At 44.0% G+C, this 23600-nt stretch overlaps 1 protein-coding gene across 10 annotated transcripts in view; it reads right to left on the bottom strand.

The window, feature by feature from the left end:
- The window catches only part of FARS2 (phenylalanyl-tRNA synthetase 2, mitochondrial), a 1670666-nt gene that overhangs the window by 940563 nt on the left and 706503 nt on the right, over nucleotides 1-23600 (bottom strand). For all 10 annotated transcript variants that reach the window (XM_085607209.1, XM_085607206.1, XM_085607204.1 and 7 more), the window contains one exon: nucleotides 10319-10450. In XM_085607209.1, the coding sequence (XP_085463335.1) occupies nucleotides 10319-10450 (132 nt within the window). The remainder of the gene's footprint in view (nucleotides 1-10318; nucleotides 10451-23600) is intronic.

The raw sequence follows: 23600 nt of genomic DNA, 5'->3' as shown, positions 1-23600 counted from the left end.
AAATAAACTTTTAAAACTTTTCCTATACTTTACCATACAGAGATTTAGAGTACGTTTAGTACTATTGTAAGACTACAAAAGAAATACAAGATGCAGGGGGATGGCTCCACACATTTTTTACATTATTTACATGTCCACACCTTACCAATTTTTGGCGGCAAGTGTTTCAGGCTATAAGCAAGGCCATAGGATGTGAAGTTCTACCAGATCCTAATTTGGCGTTCTTTGGTGTCTGTAAAAGAACACCTAACACACTTTATACGGAAGCATTGTATTTTTACTTTGGGTATTTCACTCTACACACTAAGGCACGTTTTCCTTTAAATGGACAAAAGGATAAAATGTTGATGGTAATATATTAAGTAATATTGCACTTGCTCTTCACAAAGGCATGATTAGGATTGATTATGTGGATCAGAGCAGAGGAGGTGGAGAAATGGATAAGTAGATTTCAGTAGAAGAATCATCTTGTCGGTATATGCTTCTCTAGTTTTCTTAAGTAATGAAATAATGTACGGCAGAAATTAGCTTTTACAAATGTACATAATGAATGGAACTATTAGTGAACGTTTTACTGTGTATTTTAGATGATTTGCTTAGATTAACGTGTGTTGCTATTTTCTGTACGATTTATATTAATTGAATTATTTATCTATCAAGAATTGTGATTTATCTGCTATATCTCCTCAAAAAAAAGGTGCAGTTTGTGTGTAGCATTTTGTAGTATGTTTGTAGTGCTACAAACGTACTACTGCATTGGTAGATTAAAGAACAAATGAAGGGGTCAATTATTCATCATTTCCTATTCGGGATTCATGCGGGGGGTCCTCATATAGGTAGCCCCCGGAGTTGTCTTGACTGGCGCCCTAGATGAGCACGAGCTTTGCCTCCTCAATGCATATGCATCTAAAGTGGACAGTGATGACTATTTCGGGACAGTGCAAATGGCGGCAAGGGCCACATGGAGACAGAATTCATTTTGGCTGATGACTTTAATTGTGTGGTGGATGGTGAGGTTGATAGGTTACCACCTAGACGAGGCACTAAAACAAATATGACAGCAGCGCTTAAACAGACGATGACGAGTGTAGGGTTGGTAGATATATGGGTTTGCGGCCGAGCTGTTTGCTAGGGCCGGTTTCGCCCAATTTTGTTACAGGGGGCCGATATTGCTGGCTCTGGTAACAAAACGGCCCCCCAGGAGCCCAAAACTGGCCCCCACCATGGCAGCCCACCGGGGAAACGCCCGGTGCCTGCCACGGCCAGGCCTGCAGGTTGGTGGGAGGGAGGGTGTAGCTTCAAAGAACTGTTGTTTTGCTTCTAACTCGGTCTGCACTAAGCAGACACTGTTTAACAAAATTGGGATGTTATATTGCACTGAACTTTTTGTTACTATAAATCTAATCCTAAAACTGCAAAAGTCACTATAACATCCTGTATGTCGTACTTGATATTGTATTTGGAGAAATGGCAATAAAAACAAATAACTAAAAAGCATTAGTTATCCAAATTCAAAAACCAGATAGAGAGCCCACTTATGTTTGGGCATATAGTCCATGGTCTATGATCAATGGAAAAGGAAAATAATCTACAGTGACTTCCTCATGTCATGCACAGCCTGGAAAAAGAAGAACACCATTACACACTTGTGGTGCTATACATTGAGAAGGTATTTGATAGAGTGGCTGGGATTCCATGTGAGGTGTGTTGCACTATGTAGGCATAGGGTGCACATAGATAAACTGGATTAAACTGTCATGTGCAAAATCTACTACTTGGGTCAGGACAGGCTGAGAGGTCTCAGACAGCTGGGCGCCAGAGAGAGGAACAACCAAGAATGCTCCCTCCCAGCCCTTTTGATTTCCCTGGCAATGGACGCACTAAGTTGTCATCTGTGAGTTGTCCTCCAAGAGTGGAGTATAAAAAGTGGAAGTGTGAACAACATTGTTTCTATTTAGACAGACAATACCCATATACTTGAAGGGTCTAGTTCAATTCTGGGTGATACTTGTAAGGGAGTTGTCAAAGTACAGGGAAACATCAGGACTGCATACTATCTGGGGTAAGTCAAAAGTATTCCCACTGGGAGGGCTTTGAGGTCAGGGAGAACAAGATTATCTAGACGTACATATCCCATGGGCGACTACCGGCCATCCACATCATGTGTGATCCTGAAACACAGCACTTGCTTAACATGAGCAAACTGGTGGAGAGACTTGAAGCACTCAACTGAATTCTGGAGTGGGTTGTCACTGTCTGTGATGGGTAAAACATCCTTTGCAAATATAGTGTTTTTGTCTTGCTGTCCCTATGTTGTCCAGGGATCCATGTTTCCCACCCCAAAACGTATATTTAAAGCATAAAGCATTAGATTAGTTGTAGGTGTCTCTGATATGGGCTGAGAAGTGAAGTAGGGTCAGATTGGGCATGTGGAAGCCATGGGAAAGAAGGCATGAATTCCCAGAAATTGAGTTATATTACATACTATTCCAAATGGAGCATGCAGTGCAATGTTTGGGCAAAGATAGTAATTGGGTGCAGCGTCCTTAAGGAACGCATGACAATGTAACACTCCCGGAACTACTTATATAGGTCAAATTCATCCTGGAGCACTTTCCATGTGTAATCGATCGGCAGTAGCTGGGGCAACAAGGAAATAATGAGACGTCTGCAGTTTGTAGCTGAGGTACAGCTGTGGAGCATTCGCCCTTTTAGACAGATAGCACAAGAAATGAACTTGGCCAAATCTAAGTGGAATGTGTGCGAGGTCCTGGGAGACATCGGAATTGACAACAAGTTTGTTACATTTGCTGAAGTGCAAGAATATTTTTAATTGATCCTGGTCAGTTTCTACAATGAGCATGCATATGTCAGACAGCTACAGAGATTTGGCAGACATTCCCTGATGCCCCAGAGACCACACAAATTATAGTTAATGCTAAAGCAAGGATGAAGACTGGTGAATAATCCTTTTTGAGTGCTTCAACAAGATAAAGGAGGTGGTGCTGTTGAGAGATCGATCAAAGACTGTAAGGGGCCGCTTACTGAGCTAGAATGAGAAAACAATGCAGTCAGGTAAATACAATATCTAGCAGCACATGTTTTATGCTGGTGCAGTTTAACTACCGACATATGACCCAACAAACTTGAGTTAAGTAAGATCTTCCCTGAATGCTCTCTTAATTGACCATGGCATTATGAACCTAAAGTGGACGTCGATCACATCATGGAATGTGGAAGCCTATTAGTTGGATATGATGGGAAGGCTGCAGATAATTACAGGTGGGTTTTTAAAAATGACACAGGAGTGATACATACTGGGGCTGCTCTCAAAGAGAACAAGCATTGGCATAGCCAATAGGTCTCGCCTTTGGGACCTTATAAGTGTTCAGCCATGCAACAGTTATTGTTGTTGCGCGAAGGATATTGTGCTGGATAACTAAACACTTATAAGGTCCCAAAGGCGAGACCTATTGGCTATGCCAATGCTTGTTGGCCTGAGAAGCTGCCACCCCCATTGCAGCACAGTCGCGTGTGAGGTGCAAATTGGAACAGTGAATCCCTTGACTGTGCGTTTTTTTGCATCAGCGAAGCACACTGATACCTCCAGGGCGATTTAAAATAGACAATGCGCACATAGGTATGGCATGATCTGACCTCCTCCAAGTGTAGGGAAGAAGGGTTAATGGACAGTTTCACTAACCGGTATTCCCCCCGTTGCACGAGGTGGTTGGGAGTTTTGGGAAACACCACTAATTATTATATTCATGCAGTGGTGGGAAATGGCAAGAGAGCATGGCACAGTGCCATCGTGCTGCTGTGAACCTCGCTCACGGACAGAGGATGCATTGTCATGGTCTGAGGGGCATTGCAGACCCAGCAGGTAACGAGCAAAATCGATATACAGCAGCTGGGTGCATCGTGGAAGCCTGCAAAGTGCTGGTTCAAGAAAACCGCAGAAATCGGGAAACCGTGGCTGTAAGAGACTTTAGAGTCGCGATCGACCAGGGGTGAAGGTATGGGCTCTTATTCTGAAGGCGTAATGGGCTGGTACCCAGTTAAATCTATAGGAATGGTACGCTTTTCCGGCTCTAGCCTCACAGGCGCGCGCCCAGTGAGCAAGTGCGCAGCCATCCGTAAGTTTACATCAGAAGGTTACAACGCTACGGGCATTCATGGGAGAAAAGTGGACGAGGGTTACTGTTTTTGTGTGGCTGGAGGTCAGAACTAATGACGGCTGACCGCACTGCAGCCGATTCACCGGTATCTACAGATCCAATACAGTCACTGGCTTCACCAACAAGGATCGCTTAGGAGCCACCCTCTGCTGCTGGATGCGGAGGAAGGTGGGTGCAGTGGGCTCCATATTGGCCTGAGGGGTTGGTTTGGAAGGGGACGGACAGTCATATCTATGTGTGCGTGTGTTTAATGCCTCCACCCCTTTCTCTTGGCTTCATGTGGCTGGACAGTTAGACGGGCCGACTTGGAAACTAGGGAACCGGGTTCGAGCTCAGTGGGAGCTCAAACAACCTGTTATCCTGGGCAAATCACTTGATCTGGATTCACCCATATGTGGTGCAACTGGTGCTCATGTGAAGCAACCTGACACCCGCGGTTTTTAGTTGGCACCAGATACAGCTTTAAACAAGCATTGGCCGCGCGGCCGTAAAAGCGAATGTGATCGCGATTGTGGTAAGCACGCAAGTGGTTCGCGCGCAGCAGTGATTGCGCTGGAAGGGAGGCAGATGGCGGCAGCGCGCGTGCATGCTCGCATGAACGCAAGCGCTAGGCCAACCAAAGCGTGGTGTAGCACTTTGAAAACCCACCTACTAAATGTCTCTCAGAGCACTGCATGCGCTGGCTCAGGCGAGACCAAAAAAAGGCCAAGATAAAGTGCAGTTTTGTGACACTAGGGATGATGCTGATCAAGCACAGAATAGCTGTAAACTGGTTATGCCCATACCCACCTAAACTACATACTAAGATTAGGGCTATAATGGAGTGGGCCACAGCAGAATAGAGCTTAATGAAGGTATTAAGGAGGGATGATACATTTACTGAAGATTTGGCTGACTGAGCAGCAATGCTTCAAGGACTTTCTGATCTTCTCGATGCTAATACAGCAAATGAGAGACTAAGCACATATGATAGTAAGGAGGAAATAAAGGGGGAGGGGACAATCGTAAACAAGAATACATGTGAGGCCAGAGGTGCTTCCAAACACTGCACTGGTTGACTAACATGCAGTGGTGGCTAGTGACATATGAAAGTGGTGGTGCAACACAGCAGCAGGTCTTGGGGCTCATAGCTACCACTTTCATATGTCCCTACACGCCACTGCACAGCATTTTTGTTTATGTCGAAATGGATGCCAACATAATTAACAAACTGCACAGACATGCCCTCAAGGCGACTTGCTAGATAATCCATACACACTAAACCATTATTTTCTCTGCAGGTTTGAAGTAAACAAATTGAATTTGATGACACGGTTTCTCCAGGCATGTGCTATGTGCCTTTCAAGTGTGAGCCATGTTTATCTGATAATATTAAGCTGAATGGAAAATTATTGAAAATTAACGGCCACTGTGGTGTTTGTCTACTCTTTTAAAAGTTTTGAAAGATTAATAAAACAATGCCCCACTGTTTCGCATGCATGGCCACGTCACATCTATTTTTACTGTGCATATTTAATAAACCCTCAGGTATCATTTTACCTGACTCTAGCCTTGCTCCAATGATCACTGCCAAACACCAAGATTGAGTTTACCTCTCAAAGCATAACCAACAAAAGTAGGAAACCTGGCGTTTATGCGTGTTTCTGTCTAAGTTGCAAGACAAGTGGTAATACAGTACCGCTGACTGAAAAAGATCTACACAGCTCCGCTATCCGTGCTGGAAACCCATTTACCAAATATGTCTTTAGGGGTCTGATAACAACAGAAGTGCTTACCAACGAAGGGGGGACACTCTCTGCTCATCTCAGGCATACACAACAGGCAATGCTCATGAAAGGAAGAAAGCCACAGTGAGAGGAGGGAAGTGGCAAGAAGCTTGATAGCACACACAGTACTGACAGTGATAGGTGCTGGTGACTGCACAACTAAGGGAAGGAACTTCCACTGTGACTGTTCCCAGAAACCACCACGGCGGGAGGTGACTTTGGTAAAGACAGAAAGAGCATAGTGCAACCAAACCTAACCAATCCTAGAGCTGTTTTATGCAGTTTTCAGCATGAGAGTAGCACCATGATTGGGCGGAGCAGCCTAAGGCAGTGCTCCTTTTCAGGCTAGGATCCTGTGTCTGTAGTCCGCTGGGCTTATATACAGCTAACAGATTGCTGCGGTCTGAAATGTGCATGTCGGGCTGGCCGTGGCAAGACAGCAGACCAATCTGACATGCGGACTTTAGACCAGTGCTTAATTTGTGCCGGTGCTTTCCGGTGCTTAGCACCGGCACTTATTTACCAGGGCCGGGTCTACACGCATCTGCACGTCATATGGCCTTGATGATATAATTACCTCACTTAGTTAGTGACTTGGCGCAGACAGTGCTGTTTGTCTCGTCTCCTGAGTGACGACGAGTTCCGGCAAAGAGTGTTGCGGCTGTCAGAGAGCCAACATTTGTATGATATGAATAATGATTCATTACTGGTCCAACTATAATTATTTACTTCAAATATCCACATCGCATGCGTATTGCATATTTGCCTTAGGCGCCGCCGCCAGCTCTGACTTCAGTGTTGCCGGTGGGAGGATGGGACACGGATTGGGCTAGATTTGGTTTGGAGGGGGTAGGGGCTGTGCGGCAGGCAGCATGCGCAGATATTCTTTAGAATGCCAAGCCCCGGCACATACGAGTCAACAGTGGACAACGTTGAAGGCAGGGAGCAGCAGCACCTTCAGACCAGGCTTATCTGTTAATAAAGGCAGTGCCCTGGCCGCCCACCACCTGTAACCGTAAGTACTAAGTAGCCATGCCATGCCCATTTCTTCTTGAGGTTGGTGGTGTGACGGTCACCGTGGTAGCTCCACAATCTGAAGATAGGATGATGGCCTAGCCGTACACATCATGTCCTCCATTCATTTAATTCAAACCAATGTATACAACGTGAGCGTAGTGACTTCCCGCCTCCTAGTGCTGGCCAGGGGACGAATGAAGACCGCGCGCCATCTGAACATTCGATTAAACAGGCGGCCCCGGACTCTTCATGCACTGGCATTCTTGAGTGGGTCATTTAGATTTATTTTTCCAAAGAATTCTTTTCTTTTATTTATGGAGGAGGCCGGCAGAGCTGCAGTATGTGGAGTTTTGAAAACGCTCCAAGTTCACGAGCTTAATGTAGTCTCGACCGTACTCTCCCCTTTCTGCTGCTATAAGACTTTTAATCACCGCAAGAGCCCCCTCAGATTTTCTTCCCTCTCCCCCAGCCGCTAAACAACCTGAAACTGGCACACATCCCTAGCGTTGCCTTCAGAAGTTAAAAAGAGCCTCTTTAATGGATCCTAATATTGCTTTATTGGGTGTCATTTATCATTTACTAGCAGTGTTATGATGACCAACCAAGAAACACAGTCTCCATTTTACATGTGGCCGGCAGTAAAGAGAATATTTTAATGTTTCAATGTATTTAAATTCAAACGTTTGCGGATTGGTGGTACAAGCAGCACTTCTTAATTTGCACAAAAAAAAAGAAAACCAGAAATGTGGATGGCCCCTAAGAATTTCTTAGGCGTCTTTATTCCACTTCATGACTCTTTCTTTAGCAGACAAGACTGACTTGCAGTGGGTTAGTAGAAAACGCGGTTTGTTGAAGGCAGCCTCTCAATTTATAACTCTTAGCTACCAATATATGATTGATTATTCAAAATGTCAGTACATTTCAATTAATTTAATATGCAATCTAAGTGTAGAGAATGTAACCACGAGCCAGAGAGGACAACAGAATTATGCCCCAACTACATCAAAAGTATACATTTTGCTCAGGTTCATTCTAGGCCTGGCAACGTGTTCCTCTGTAATTTCCCTAACACTATGGCAATATTTCTTGATTTTTTTGTTTATTTTACATTTTTCTATAGCGCTGCTTTTTATAGTGCCATTGAACTTTCTACCACACCATTTCACTGTAATCTGTTGCTTTAATAAGGACTCTGGCATTGGCCAGTATGTAGAGTCAATGTAAACAAGGTTTCTTACTTATATGGCTTATGACTGAAAAGGACTAGAGAGCACAGAAAGAGAGACCTAATTAAGGCAGGTGTCACAAACTTTGCACTTCGCACTTTCAATGGTTCTGGTCAAGATACAAATACAAAGCAAGTGCCAGAGAGAGATTCTACTGTTTGTTAACAGTAGAAATAGCCCTGAACTAACCTAACTTTGTCTCTGCCATTGGTAGGAGAGAGGATAGCTCTCCCTCCTACCAACACTTTAAAAATTGTTTCAGTGCCACTGGCCTGGGTACCTTTGTGTGACGTTTCCATGCTTCCTGGTCTGAGTACTTATGTATGGCATTTTAATGCTTTCTGGCATTACAACTGACTTAGCAGTACCAGTTGAGGATGTGGGTGGAGCTAATAAAGGAAGTGGGTGGAGCCAGTGGAGGAAGTGGGTGGAGCTGGAGAAAAGTAGGTGTGGCCTCCGACAAACATTTGAGCACCTGCACTTCATATTTTACAAATTAAGCACTGCTTTAGACAACTGTCTACAAGTAATAATGGCCCCGCCCCATCCTCACAAGTGAAGTGCACTAAAATGGTAATGACCAATACAATTTTATTTTACATTTTGTTTCATGCAGCTGCTGCGATTGCAGTAGGCGTGGCAACGCTCCTCCGCCCTATAGGAGGAACTGCCGCTGCTAACAATAAGAGGTTACACATAATAGAAGGGGAGACCTGACTGATAAATAGGAGGGGGCTAGTAGAGACACTCACAGCCTTGGATCAAAATAGAGTAAATGATTATGTAACAACTGCGACTTTTCGTTCTTTGCTCACTTTCAATTGCATGGCAAAAGAATAAACTATTAACGATGCACTTGTTATTTCTCCTGAATTTAATGGCTTGTTATGATCAATGAAATTAGAAAAAACATTACAAATATTTATACAAATCAAGTATGCACTTGTTTCTGAAGACAGACTCTTTTACTGTGTGAGCAGGAAGTGCTCATGTTATAAAAACGGCGCTCACATGCTTCCACGCAATACAAAACCATTATTAGTGGGCGAATAATATTTTCAATAACTTCATAATATTTTCAAGAGTAACAAATGTTTGCACTTATAAAAAAGTTTACATTTAGAATAGCCTCTTGATCCCTTTGTGTCGAAGTGTGTTACCATGACAGCAGGTGGCAGTGACACAAGGTATGCCCCATAATATGCATAATTTATCTTTTCTTGCCACACAATTTAGTTGGCCCTGCCACATAACTTGGTCCTCCACTGCGGCACAATTCCAGTGGCTCATTGAGGATGGATGGCAATAAATGAAGTACGATTTTAACAGTGCGGTGTGATAATAAATTGACTGGTGCTACTCCATCTGAATAGGTTCAAATTAGAAAGAGAAAATATGGAGGGCATTTTTGCCCTTATCATTGTCTGATAAACTATAAACATGCTGCAGAGTAGCAGTTGGGAGAGAATTGAAATCTCCTCTACATTTGTCAGGTTCAGGGACCTCCTGAGGTTCTACAGAGAGAAGGTACTAAGGAGGACCTGCAAGAAGGAACCGCTAGAAAACATGCATCTTCGCTTTGAAGACTTTGAAGGAAGGGTTCGTCCAATGGAGGGGGGGGTGGAACATCCAAATTGTAAATAGATTTAGAAAAGGCACCACTAACTCAATTTAGAAATGCAGCTAGGTTAGACGAATTTCATACTTTCCAATGAAAACGAAACTGAAATTACTGCTATAAAAATGTATGCTACTGCTTCTCTGAAATAAATCACCCACAGATCATGATTCCGACACTGCCTCCCCTATGGATGAGACTTCAGTGGTACATTCCTAAACAGGTTCTTGGTTTGTCTTCTATGCTATAAGGCACAACGATTTTTGTTTTAGCCGCCAAGCATCTGATTGGCCATGATCTCCTACCTGCTACTATCAGCTTTGTCTAGCACTTTTTAAAAAAAACAAAACGCGCTTTAGATTAATCAACATTCATTCATTAATTCATGGATGTAAACAGTTTTCAGTGGCAACGCTGGTGTTCCTGTGTGAGCAATCTCTCCGCTGTGACGCGAATTACACTAGAAGTGTTTGCTAATAGCGACGCCAATGAAAAAGAAGAGTTTGTCAATACCTGATTCAATCAGCTTCTGTTCCATGACGCCGCAGCCCAGGACTTCCATCCATTCCCCTTGGAATCTGATCTCCATCTCAAAGGATGGGTGGGTGAAGGGGAAGTAGCAGTCCACCCAGCGGATCTCCAGACCTGTGCCATTGTTGGAAAGCAGACAAGAGGGTGACAGCGTTAAAAGGCTATCCCCCTTCAGCAAAACGCGTCCTTAAGCTAATAACATCAATTACAGGGTTCTGGAGAAAATATATAGCACACAGACTCATTTACAATACGTTCGGGCAAGGTAATCAATCTTGAAACGTGTGAAAAAATGCACATGTCTAGTCTAATATAAAAAGCACTCTGTGCATTTCAGACACCCTATGAAACCAAATCAATCACTTGTCAGGCTCCTGCAACTACGTGGTGTAGGGGAAAATGAGCCAAGTTCATGGAAAGGCAAATAGTTCTGTCAATGTCTGGAGCAAGCAAAGGCGAGGGGATTATCTGTAGAAGCGCATTTGTCTTTCTATTTCTATTTCCTTTGTTAATAGCTATTTATGACCTTTTCAAGCAAATGAATCTGGTTTCTTTTCACAGAACATAAATGTACTATAAAACGGACGACTCGGATGGCTGAATATTTATGGGCATTTTATTGGTGACATGGGAAGGTCAGATCAAAATCAGACACAATGTAACATTATCTGATGTACATCTCAACAAGTGGCTGCACCCAGTTGGTTTCTGAGTAGGTGTGAATTCGCCTCCTTCATAAGACAAGCATTGGCATAGCCAATAGGTCTCGCCTTTGGGACCTTATAAGTGGTTAGCCATGCAGCAGTTGATGTAAGGATATTGTGCTGCATAACTAAATACTTATAAGGTCCCAAAAGCGAGACCTATTGGCTATGCCAATGCTTGTTTAAACACTGTAAACAACAAGTATTGTTGGCGAATGAAACCGCTTTTCAGAGAGTGCATGAACTTAAGAGGGAAGGAAAGGGTTTAGGGACAGAAAGGGAGAGAGGGTAGAGTACGGTGGTGGGGGTGGAAAGAGGAGGATGAGGCGGAGAGGGAGGGAGAAAGAGCAAGGGGGGAGGGAGTAGACACGAGACTGAGGGAAGAGAGGGGAGAGGAAGCAGGGCAGAGAGAAGGAGAGGTGACAGACAAGGGCACTGAGTGCCCGAGCACGACGGCAGCATTGGAAGAGGGGAGATAAGTGAAAGAGACAGTCACTAGAAGATTAAGTGATGAGCTGAAAAGGGAGGAAGAAGAGGAGGCGACAGACTGGGCATAGGAAGAGTTTGACGTGGACTCACAGGGTCTGATAGAAAGTAGACAGCAGGGCTGGTAGGGGCAGGGCGGGCTCCAGAGGGACTCGTGTCCTGGGGGGTGCACTGTACTGAGAGACAAGCTACGAGGCCAGCAGGCGTGCTGCAGCAGTGACAGGCGGGAGACAAAGGTGAGAGACAGGCGCTAGGACAGTATGAGACAGTCACTGTGAAATAGGGTCCGTGGAAGAGATGGGTAGGAAGAGGACACAAGAGACAGGGCAGCGGGGGAACAGAGCAGGAGGTCCGGGAAGAGTTAGAGAGAATGCTGTCTGAGAGAGAATGCTCAGCTGAGAAAAAAATACGTGCAACACGCAAACAGAGTTTGAAATACTGAGCACAACTCTAAGCACAAGCAGGAAGGAGGCGGGTATATGTGCGGGGGGCTGTGGGGAGCACAACAGAAGGCCTGAATCGAGGAAATTCGTGCAGATAGTTAAGAAGGTACAGAAACAGGCACATCAACTGGTGAAAGCGGAGATGCAGACGGGCGAAAAAGCAGACAAAAGGCAAGAGTGAACAAGTGGGAGGGGAGTGCGCGCTAAGTAGCAGCAGTTTGCTGTATTTCAAAGCACATACTTGCGCTTGTGGTGTGCCGCTGCGCACTCCCGCAAGGCGTATGCCGCCACAAGCATGAGTATGTGCTTGGAAAAACAGCTGCACGACGGCTAAAGGTCTCCTATGCAGTGCATGCGTACTGCGTAGGCGAGACCTAAAAAACAAGTGCAGCCACTTGTAAGGCAACCAAAAGCCCTAAAGCACATACATTTGGGTCAGTGTGTGAACATTTAATAAGATGGCCACAAAGGCCTACTTTAAAGTTTGGTGGGAGGAAAGAGGGACCCCACAAAACTGGTTGTCAGGTCAAAGTGGGAGGGTGGCATATGGGTTGTGTTGGACCTCATCAGCTAAGTATTGTTGGAAGACTCACTTGTTACATATGGAAGGCTCTGCGTCGGTTCATCCTGCAGCCATCAAATAATGTGCACTATGAGTCACTGGGACCAGAAAGCGGAAAACGTGTTCTTGTTACACCACTACCAACGGGGAAACCCTTGTATTTTACCCATAAAGCTGCACCTGCACAAATACACATGGGATCCTCAAGACCAGGGGTGAGTCCACCCCCCTTTGACACCCCATGTTCTACTAGGCAACCCTCATGGAACAGTGTATAGCATCGCAGCAGTAAAACCATCATGTTTGTGCCCACTTCTTAAAGCTATAGGAATGTGGTGAAGAAGTGGTAAGGTAGGAACATCAGTGAGGCAGTGACTTCCCAAGTTAAAATCAGAAAACAGGAAAAAATACAAACTGACTTAGAAATCAAAATTCATCAGTGCCACCATGTAAGTTTAAATTACTTATCAACAAGCGAAAAGAAAAAAAATATAATATGAGAAATATAAGGAACACCCATTGGAATGCCAACCACACTAGGTCAGGTATCTATTGAGAAACACATTATATTGAATGTGAAAAACGGACTTACAGTTGTAATACAACTGTAACCAAAGTGTTAACTCACTGCAACCAAAAACATTGACACACATCCAACATATAATTAAGACAATTAAAAACACAAGCTTTGGAGGACAAGCACAACAATTTTCTAAAATAAGGTGGGTTATTGCAGGGTTGGTAATAAGAGGAAAACGTTGTTGGATTCTGCATAAGAGTTGTAGACAAATCACTGGAGGTTCATAAGACTATTGCAGGTTATTGCAACACAAGAAAGCGACCACCCAGATAATGACGAGTATCTAGAAGGGATGCATTCTGGTAGCAAAGTATCAACACCATGATATCATTAAGAGGCAAATTACTTTTTTTCCATGGAGATAACCGCCTGAACTAGGTCCTACTGACTATGCTCATCTACATCCCACAGACTAGATTTGAAAAAGTCCAATATCACTCCAAGAAGCAAAAGGCATAGTCATCAGAGCATGCTATAACTGATTACTCGTTCTCCACAACGCATTATGCTGATGTCAGGTAGAATCATTGAGAATGTGCCTGCTGGTGAAGTTTTTCCTCATGATGGCAAGAAACAGGGCCCACCCTGGGTGATAGGGTATAGGAACAGGCTGAGACAATATGTATTATGCTGCTTCAAACATCATAAATCTATCAATATAGGGAATCATCCAACCAGACTCCCACATTTTTTATCGCGGGTTTGGGAACAGGGGGGTGGGTGCCCATGTCATCTGGCCAGCTACTCAGGGGTCTATGTATTGCTTGGTTTCCTAGTATCATTAATTCCGTCTTATCGCCATTTAGCTTTAGGCAGCAGTTCAACATCCAGAGGGCCAATTTATCTAAGCAGGGGGCCAATTGTTGATTTCCTAGATTATGACCATTTGTCAACGAGACAACCAACTGTGTGTCATCTGCATAGGACACCTTCGATAAGTTAAATTGCTGCACTATAGTGGCAAGCTGATGCACGTATATATTGAACAGCGTAGGGCTGAGTGACGAACCCTGTGGGACACCACAAATAGTTGGCAAACTGTCTGAGAGGCAGTCTTTGTCCATGACTTGATAAGATCTGTTTTTCAGATAGGAAGTGAGCCAATCCAATGCTTTATCCTGAATTCTCACTTCTATCTTTTAAAATGACATGATCCATGGTGTCGAATGCCGCGCTTAGATCCAGTAGTAAGATAGCGGCTGAGTCTCCGTTACCTAGTATAGCTTTGAGCTCCTCTGTGACCACCAGAAGTGCAGCTTCCATGCTATGGTGGGCAAGGAAGCCCATCAGGGTGGGGTGAAGAATGTTATTGTTTTCCAGAAAACTGGCTAATGTCCGATTGACATGTTTTTCCAATAGTTTTCAGAGAAAAGGAAGTAATGAGATGGGTCGCAGGTTAGCAAGTATTGCCGGATCTAGATGGGGTTTTTTAAGTAAAGGTCTAATTACTGCATGCCTCCAATGATTAGGAACCAAACCTGCATCTAGTGAGTGATTAAGAAGCTCCATTAGTGAAGGTAGTATAACATCTGCCACTTTGGATAAGAGATGTGGAGGTGCAGGATCTAATGGAAATCCTGATTTGGTTACCTTTATCAGGTTAAGGATTGTCTCTTCGCTGAGCTTGGGGAATTGAGCTAAAATTGGAGGGCGTGGTGATTCTCTGACCTTGATTTCCTCCTCAAGAGGAGATCCGGAATTGCTCTAGAATTGGCCATAAATATCAGTCACTTTTTTGTGAAATAAGGAAGCTATTTCATTGCATCTTTCTTTTGTGACTTGAAGGGGGATGTTACTTCCATGGGGGGTGGGCAGGGTTTTGATGACTCTAAATAGTTCCTTTGGGGAGTTTGAGGCCTGAGTAATTTTTTCCTCATAGAATTTGGCCTGCGCTTTCTTTATATCGTTGTGATAGGATCTAATTGAAGCTTTATGCTATTAGGTTATGACTTTAAAATGTGACATTGTGTTGTTGTGCGATTGTGTAGTATAGTTTTTGTATTACTACTGTAGACTATCTCTTAAAACATGCATAAACGTTACTGTCTCACAATTCCAGTACCTGAAATGTTTTTCTTGATAAGGCGGTAAAGAAAACATTCTGCTTTTTGCCTCAGATGATATGTAATAGCACTGAAAGCAACCTGATCTGTGATTCAGGCCATAGCGAACTAACAAAACTGCTTCTCTGGCTTACTTTATTACTCACAAACAGAACACATTTGAAGATAGCTTATGATAGCTTTTGAGGTAAGGGCATGCACTAGAATGACTTCTCATTGTGTTTATGCACTTGCTGCAGCAAACCTTGTGTAATGGACACTTCACAAGCTGCAATCCTAATAAAACAGTTCAGTGGGTTATGAACCAACCACAAACATCACCGTGGGCACTACAAATTAATGCCAATAACCAGTTGCCAAATCACTTCGTACAAAGTCATATTTAAATAGCAATTAATAAAGTAATTACCACAGAAACCCACCTATGTGGAATCCTTTAAATATAATGACCATTAAGTAATAGTAGTTACTAATTTTTCTTGACCTACAGTTCGATGGAGGGCTGGGGTTCTTGAAGGGGACCAGAATTCAAGCCTGCAGGCTCCCTGCAGGCAGGAGCATAGCACATGAACCTACAGCCTTTGAAGCACTGTCCTTTGGAAGTGAAGCCCTCCAGATCACTCACAGACCAGCTGAGAAGGCAGAACACTAATGGTAATGGTGTAACACAGTGGGTGTTGCATCCGGACTGATGGACTATAATATCAAATACTCCCCGGAGGAGAGTTCTGCATCTTCTTCTTTCTTGTGGATTGAGTTTTGATGTGACTACTTCTTGCTTTCCGTATGGTCAGTTGGTTTCCTGACCAGATCCCTTGCCTATGCCAAAAACTTTGCAGACTCCTTCTTGTCCTTAAAACAGCAGGAACTTCTTGCTTAGCAAACTTTCCTTGGACTCCTGGCCAAACCATATCTCCTAACGTCCTGCTCAGATTCCCTTTGAACTTGCCAATTTGAAACGTATTCCCTGATCTATTCTTTACTATAGACTTTGAGAACTTTAACTGCAGACTTTGTAGTAATACTTAGCTTTACACTACACCTGTAATTGGCTTATATTGAAACTCATCGATGAGCTTTCTAAATGATGTTTGATGCATTGATTTTTAATGCTAATTACTAAAAAATGTAATTGAAACTCTTTAAATGTCTGAGTCTTTTAAATGACATAATCATTCTTTCCACAGGGACTGTGCCTGTGATATTTAAATGTATAGTAGAAACAGCCATAATTTTTTTACAGAACATCAGGTTCTGTTGTTGTTGCTTTGTATAGCGGTAGCAGTTGTTAGTCTGTGTGATTCTAGCCCGTTTTAATTTCTTCAGGAGATTCGGACTTCCTGTTGCCATTCTGTAGATTTACAGTATGGTTCTGAGAGTAATATATCTAAATTTGATTACAAATTTATATTATAAGTTGGTGACCAGTTCCTGGTCTTCACTGGCTAGCCAATGCCGATACCCTAGTTTCTTTCAACCCTCAATGTGATGAACAAGATCCATCGGAGGACCAATAAAGGGAGAATAGAGACACTAAGTCAAGGTAGCAGAAATAGAGATACAAAGATATATTTTAGACTGTTTAGGGCCCAGTAAAGGAAAACGCTGCAACAGTGCCGACCCATGGGAATCACCACACTGGAGAGGCTAGTTCTTAGAGTGAAAGAGTGACAGAGATGCCGATCAGCTGCTGTGACCATAAAGTCAACCTCTTTGAAAGTTGACAAGGATGGACTGGTTAGCCATGTCAAAGGCTACAGATAAGTCTAACAATACAATAATACAGCCATGGGAGTGCTTTGATCTTAGGTAATATTGAAGAAGCCAAGCTCTACCACCAGGGCAGCCTCTGTACTGTAACCTGCATAAAGTTCCAATTAGGTCTGGTCCAAAACGTTCTCCAATTTGTTAGCTAGCCACTTAGCCATGAAGTGCTGTATGATCTTAGCAATTGAGGGCAACAGCGGGGTAGGTCTCAAGTTTTTCACGTCCTTAGAATCCAGCCCTACCTTTGTAATCATTTAAAGAAAAGATACCACTTTCACAAAAGTCAGATAGGGTCCCAGCTTATAAGGACTTGTTAGACTTGGTTTTTTTCACTGATTTATCTCCAGACATTTTGCTTTTTTGACCTCCTGTTTTTGACCTTGCTTTTGTTGGTTTTATGACTCTGGGCACTTTACCACAGCTATTCAGTGCTAAGGTGCATATGCTCGGTATGTAAATTGTGTTTATGGATTGGTGTTTCCATAATTAGCTTATTTTGTTTACTACTAAATCCCTTGTACAGTGCACTGTGAGCACCCAGGGCATGTGAATCAAATGCTACAAGTGAGTCTGCAGCAGAGGTTATGCCACCCACACAAGCAGCCTTTCAAAGGCTTCTCTGGTCTGCCACTCCAGTGTCTACCGCACTTTCTATTGCCATGTCGACCTGGCAAGGACACCCACTTGCCAGGCCCTAACCGTCCATTTTCTTACATGGAAGACATCCCTCAGGTAGGCCCAAGGTACCCCTGTGGGCAGGGTACAGTGTATGTGAAAGGTGGGACATGTCTTGGTGTGTTGTACATGTCCTGATAGTGAAATACTGTGCATTTAGTTTTCACTTTTGAAAGGCTATCTCTCCCATAGGTTAACAAGGGGCTGCTTTGTAACACTTTTACAAATGTAGCTGGCCAAGGGGGGCTGATAGAAAAGTGAGTTTAGTATGCCTGAACTCAGGATTTAAAAATACATCTTTTAGTAAAGATGATTTTTATATTATGTTTTTGAAAATGCCACTTTTAGTAAGTGGGCATTTTTTGCTTAACCATCCTGTGCACCTCTGCCTTTTGTGTATTCCCTGTCTGGGTTTAGAGTGACAGGACAGGGGATGGGCATTCACACTAGACAGACACAAGGGGTGAGGTGTGTCCTGACTTTCCTGGGTGACTCATAGCCAGGCTGCATAGACCTGGCTGCAGGAGTTGTTGCTTGCAACTAAATGGACTGTGTCTGTCTTCCACAATGCTGTCTCCACACCCTGGCTTGAGTCTGGCCTGTGCCAGGCAGAACTGGATTATGTATGCCAGTGGAACTTAGGTGCCAACTTCATAGGGAAATGTAGTATAAATATTGGGGCCCTGACCCCAGAACTTTAAATTACTGCTGGACTAAGGAACCTGCCAGGAAGAGCTGTGAGGAGAGACTACCTCTTTGCTGTGTGCTTTGCAGGGTTGGCCTGCAGTTGCTGCTTCTGTCTTTGGCAGGGGAAGGACTGGACTGTTCTTTCTGCATTCTAAGTACCTCCAAGGGCTTGATTTAGAGATTGCCTCCTCTTGGAAGTCTCATGGAAATCAAAGACTTTAACATCTTCTGGGTACCAGCTTCTGGAACATGATGTTTCAGCTGCCACAGAGGAAAAAGGTAACCTGACACCGACAACGAGGCCGATGCCGGCTCCATGACCTGAAGGAACCGCAGAGGTCGACGCCACATTTTGTACCACAACCCTGGTCTCACCAACGATGCCATCCGATGCCACCACTGAGCCGCTGCTTGCACTCTGACATGGAGGCATCGCACTCCGCACCAGCTCGCTTCACACCGCCGCCTTGGTATCCCCGAAAATGCTGCAACGTCATCACTGACACCGCTGCCTTCACTCTGACATGTGGAGACTGCTCATGGAGAACACGGAGCACCATCCCGCTTCGCACCGCAGCCCTTGTCTCACTGATGACACTGCTCCAAGCTGACATAGAGGCCGCTGCTTGCACCGTGGTTTGGGGGCACCACTCTTAAGTTACATGATGCTCCACCCCACTCTGCACCACTGCCTTGGCCCACCGACGCCAGTGCTATCGACTCCAGATCGTCAACCCAAGCCTCTGACTACACCGCGACCTGTGGACCCCAAACGCCACATTCCCCGTCTCGCACGGCAGCCTTGGGTCTACCGACGACAGCGCTTTAGCAACGACGATGCCGCTGCCAGCACTGTGACCTGTCAGCACCGCAACAAGCACTGCCTCACTTCGCATCCCAGCCCTGGTCTCACCAACGCTGCTGGATGACTGTCACTGAGCTGCTGCCTGCAGCGCAACCTGAGGGCACCGCACGTCGCACTGCTCTGCTTCACACCAGAGCGCCGACGCCGGCACTCCTGACTTCAAACTCAAGGAGTTCGACCTGCAATGCATGTGACTTCAAGGGCCCAATAACTCGTGCACCGACTTCCGGAACTGGCATCTGCCGATGCTGCTCCACCGGAGCTCACCGCATGGTCCGACGCCCTGCATCTCCAAATGTACTGTTTTACAGGTAGCTGGCACACAATGCCGCAATCAGCCAGAACTTATCGATTTGTTTGTTCACGACGCCATGATAGCCTCAGACAGAGCTATCAGCTTCAAGCATTGTATCTAAAGTAAATTTTTGCTTTATTGGTATTGTGGATTACTGTATGTTGGATTTTTATTGTTTTGGTCTTGCTTTACACAGATAAATATTGGATATTTTTCTAAAAATGGTGTGGTGTCCTTTTGTATTGTTTTAACTGTATTACTGTTTGTTATATTCAAATTCTATACACACTGCTTCTGAGATAAGCCGGACTGCTCGTGCCAAGCTACCAAGGGGGTGAGCAGGGGTCATTTTAGATGTGAAATACCCTTATCCTGACTAGAGTGGTGGATTCTGCCTGGCTTAGGTGCATACCCTAGCCAACCAGAATCCACATTTCTAACAAGACTTATAAACAGCATAGCAGGAATGAGGAGCAAGTAGAGGTTTCAAATAGTTCAAAATCACAGGAGGACAAGTGTCAATGGGAGAACCATATCAGGAGCAAGAAAGGAGTGTCCCAAATTAAATACATACCATTCAGGACTAGAAGAGGACGTCAAGTGTGTAGTGATAAAGGAGGCTTTAGTCGCTGGGTAGTCGCTTTGAAGACACAAAGCTGGATCTTGTAGGAGTCACATAAGTAAGGCAAATAGTTACGTCCCCAGTTTCATTCAATTTGACTAGTTTGTAAACAGAATGCTTCTGGATCAGACATAAACCCTCTGTGGTAGATATTTCAAAACCTAAAGGGAGTGGAGGGTGAAAGACAGTATAACAGAGCTCTGTAAGAACTCTGTTCATGTCTCTCCACTGGAAGAGAATTGAATGAAGGGATGTTGGGGAATTTTCAGAGCTCTTGGGATAGCGGAATCTTTGGATAGAACTTCATGGTGCAAGTCATGCACCTTGAATATAGTGTGATATCAGTTTATGCTGCAGCTATTGACAGAGCTCCATTGTGTAAAATCTCTTGATATCTCAGTGGTTATGGCAGTGGGAGTATATGTGTGCATTTTGCATGTCACAAGAGATGTGTATTAGTAGAGCTCTGCTAAAAGCTCATCACATCAGACAAAGCAAAATAGTATACCAACACCAACCATGAAGCCACCAACAGAAGCAGAAAGCTCTTCAAGACAATCCAGCACTGCATCAACCCCTTCCATCCCCTTACCCTTCTATCCCACACTCCACAGAAAGGTGCAAAGCCATCGAAATCCTCTACAGTGAAAAAATACATTAGATTTAACAGCACATTGACAACACCAGGCCGGATTCTTCTCTTACACCCACCTCTTCTCGACTCCCATAGTGTTCATTATTCAAAGCCCTAGCTCTCGCAAATCTAGCTGCCATATTCAATTCCCTCAAAGCCACTTCCTATGAAGATGAGGTTGTTCACTCGTCCTTCATCAAAGGTCTCTCTGGAGAAGCTCTCTCACTGATACACAACATTGTCAATACCTCTCTCACTTATAGCATCTTCCTAGAAGTTCTCAAGGCCGGTCAAATGTTCCCTCTCCTAAAGAGACCTACGCTAGACCCTGATGACCCGCTAACCTACAGTTCATCAGCAAGATCATTGGAAAAAACAGTCTATGCTCACCTCCAAGATCACTATGCAAGCCATCTCTTGCACAACTACCAATCTGGGTTCAGATCATGCAGCAGCATGGAGACCATTACATTATACATCATAAATGAAGCCCTCTTGACCTCAGATCAATATGACACCTGCCTATTAATATTGCTGGACCTCTAAGTTGCATTTCCACACAGTTGATCATCTCATCCCCATCCAAACACTGGAGTCTCAAATGGGATTCATAGGCAATCTCCTTCACTCGTTCTGCTCCTACCTTTACAACAGACACTGATTTGTCACATAGGTACCTCAGGTACCAAAAGTTCCTTTCATCATCAACCTTTACATGGAGCTCTACACACATAAAATAGCATCACATATCATATATATGCCGACAATACACAACTCTACTTGAAAGTCTCCTCCGCGTCATAAGTCCAATGCCTTAAAAACTGCGTGCACCTCATCCAGACTTGAATGTCCACCACCTTACTGAAGCTCAACCCCTTCAAGACAGAATTCCTGTTGTTTGAAAAGAACAAAAAGTAAGAAATTGTACAAACCTGACTCAATGGCATGAACCTTCATGGCTTTGAACCCCAACTTTCACCGAATGACAAGGCACTTGGATTCACAATGGACACCAACCTCACCCTTAAAGAAAACCTTGCCAAAAAAAATGTGCTAGTACCAGCTCTCTCTTCACAGGAAGTGTAGCTGTTATTTAAGGAAAGCAACTTCAGAACTGATAATTGAGGCCTCATACTCTCACATGTGGATGATGGTTACACCATGCTTCATGGCCTCCCAGACTCCATATTGCACCCCCTCCACAAAAGACATCGTTCAAACAGCAGCGCATTTCATCCAGGCCTGAATAAATATGATCACATTACCCTCATCCAGAAGGAACTCTATTAGGTCCACGTGCAGGCACCCACCATCTTCAAATGCAGGTGCCTCACTGACAAAGCCATCCCAACCAGCACCCCCGCTAATCTTTCAGACAAGCTCACCATCTCTGATGCCTCTCAGCACATGCACACTCAAGACACAATCAGACTGGAGACTAACAAGTGTAAAAAGAGAACACAAGGCAGCAGGTATTTTCGATCTATGCATCTAGGATCTAGAAAAATATCCCCATACCCATCAAGACTGCCCTAGCTCTGCTCACATTTAGGAAACAGTTGAAGAGACACCTATTTAAAGAACACTAAATGATAATGCAGTAACAGTGCACATCTGCTCCCAGAACCCACCTGCTTCTCCTACCTCTCTTCACTGAAGGCCTGTCTTTCTCGCCTTACACCACTCCATTGCCTTTTGACAAGGCTTGCGCTATACAAAATACAGATACATAAATCGAGACAGCCAGCGTAAAGGGATGTTGTGCATCTGGTTGATATTTTTAGACAGTACAAAGATAGAAACAGAATTGTTCCCGTGTTACAATACACAACAAACATACATGTAGTGCCGGTTTTAGTGCACTTTGTAAATAATTAATAGATAATCTTATGGAGCTCTGCATTTACTTATATAAAGGAACCCGTTCTATATACTAATAATAACCATATAGATTTTTACGTGTAGAATTACAACATCACACCTATTCCCTACACTGCTTTAAAAACCATCATTTTTAGTTCGATGCAGCACATTCATTGTCAGGAAACCTCAGACTCATACACCCTAATGTCTCCAAGATACACCCCTGCTTGTACACCTCTCTCTCTGTTGCTTGCAGGCAGCCAATACCTCTACATGTATGAGAGCCTGGAGTGAACTACAGCAGCATTTTGGAAACAGGGCAAACCTTTATTTCTGGGGCACTGAAGAACTCCGGCAAATATTTGCATTAATACATCACTGTGAAAATTGGGTGTAATGTGTATTACGACATCATCGTGGATACTTGGCCAATAGATGCATTACTGTAATGCTGTAGAAACTGGGAAAATATGTACTTACTGCTGGATTGTAGAAAAAAGGTTAAATGTCTGTAAAATGGCAGCACTGGAGAAAGTGGTGGTTCGAATCTGTTTCCGTCAGTGTATGGCTTTGGTAGATATGGATCCTGCTAAAGTGAATCTGCTCTGATGGGCAACAAGTTAGAACTTCCCACCATGTTTCACTACAAAAAAAAAACTAAACACAGTTCATAGAAATAAATCACCTCCATTCGGGAAACCAAAGACTCACGAGATGACGAGGAACTAGTGAGGTCAACCAGGATTGGGGGGGGGGGGGGGCATTTTCCTTGCTTGCATTATGGCCCATGATGACTTGGGCATGTCTCTATGCAACCCCATTACTATTTGTATTTTTTTTCTTCACATTACTAATTTTGAGTGGCACATATATCATTTTATTTCAAGATTAGCATTGCTATCGTGAAAAAAGAAATGGTGCCATTGCCATTAATGCCTTCCCTTAGTCCCTGCTACGTCCCCAAGCAATAGCCAGGGGCGCGAACCTCATTGGCTGGTTAGAGCCAGGACTAGGCAGT

The sequence above is a fragment of the Triturus cristatus genome, chromosome 5_2, assembly GCF_964204655.1.
Source record: "Triturus cristatus chromosome 5_2, aTriCri1.1, whole genome shotgun sequence".
Taxonomy (NCBI): domain Eukaryota; kingdom Metazoa; phylum Chordata; class Amphibia; order Caudata; family Salamandridae; genus Triturus; species Triturus cristatus.
Note: the sequence above shows the minus strand (reverse complement) of the source record. Positions and strands in the feature narration are given on the sequence as shown.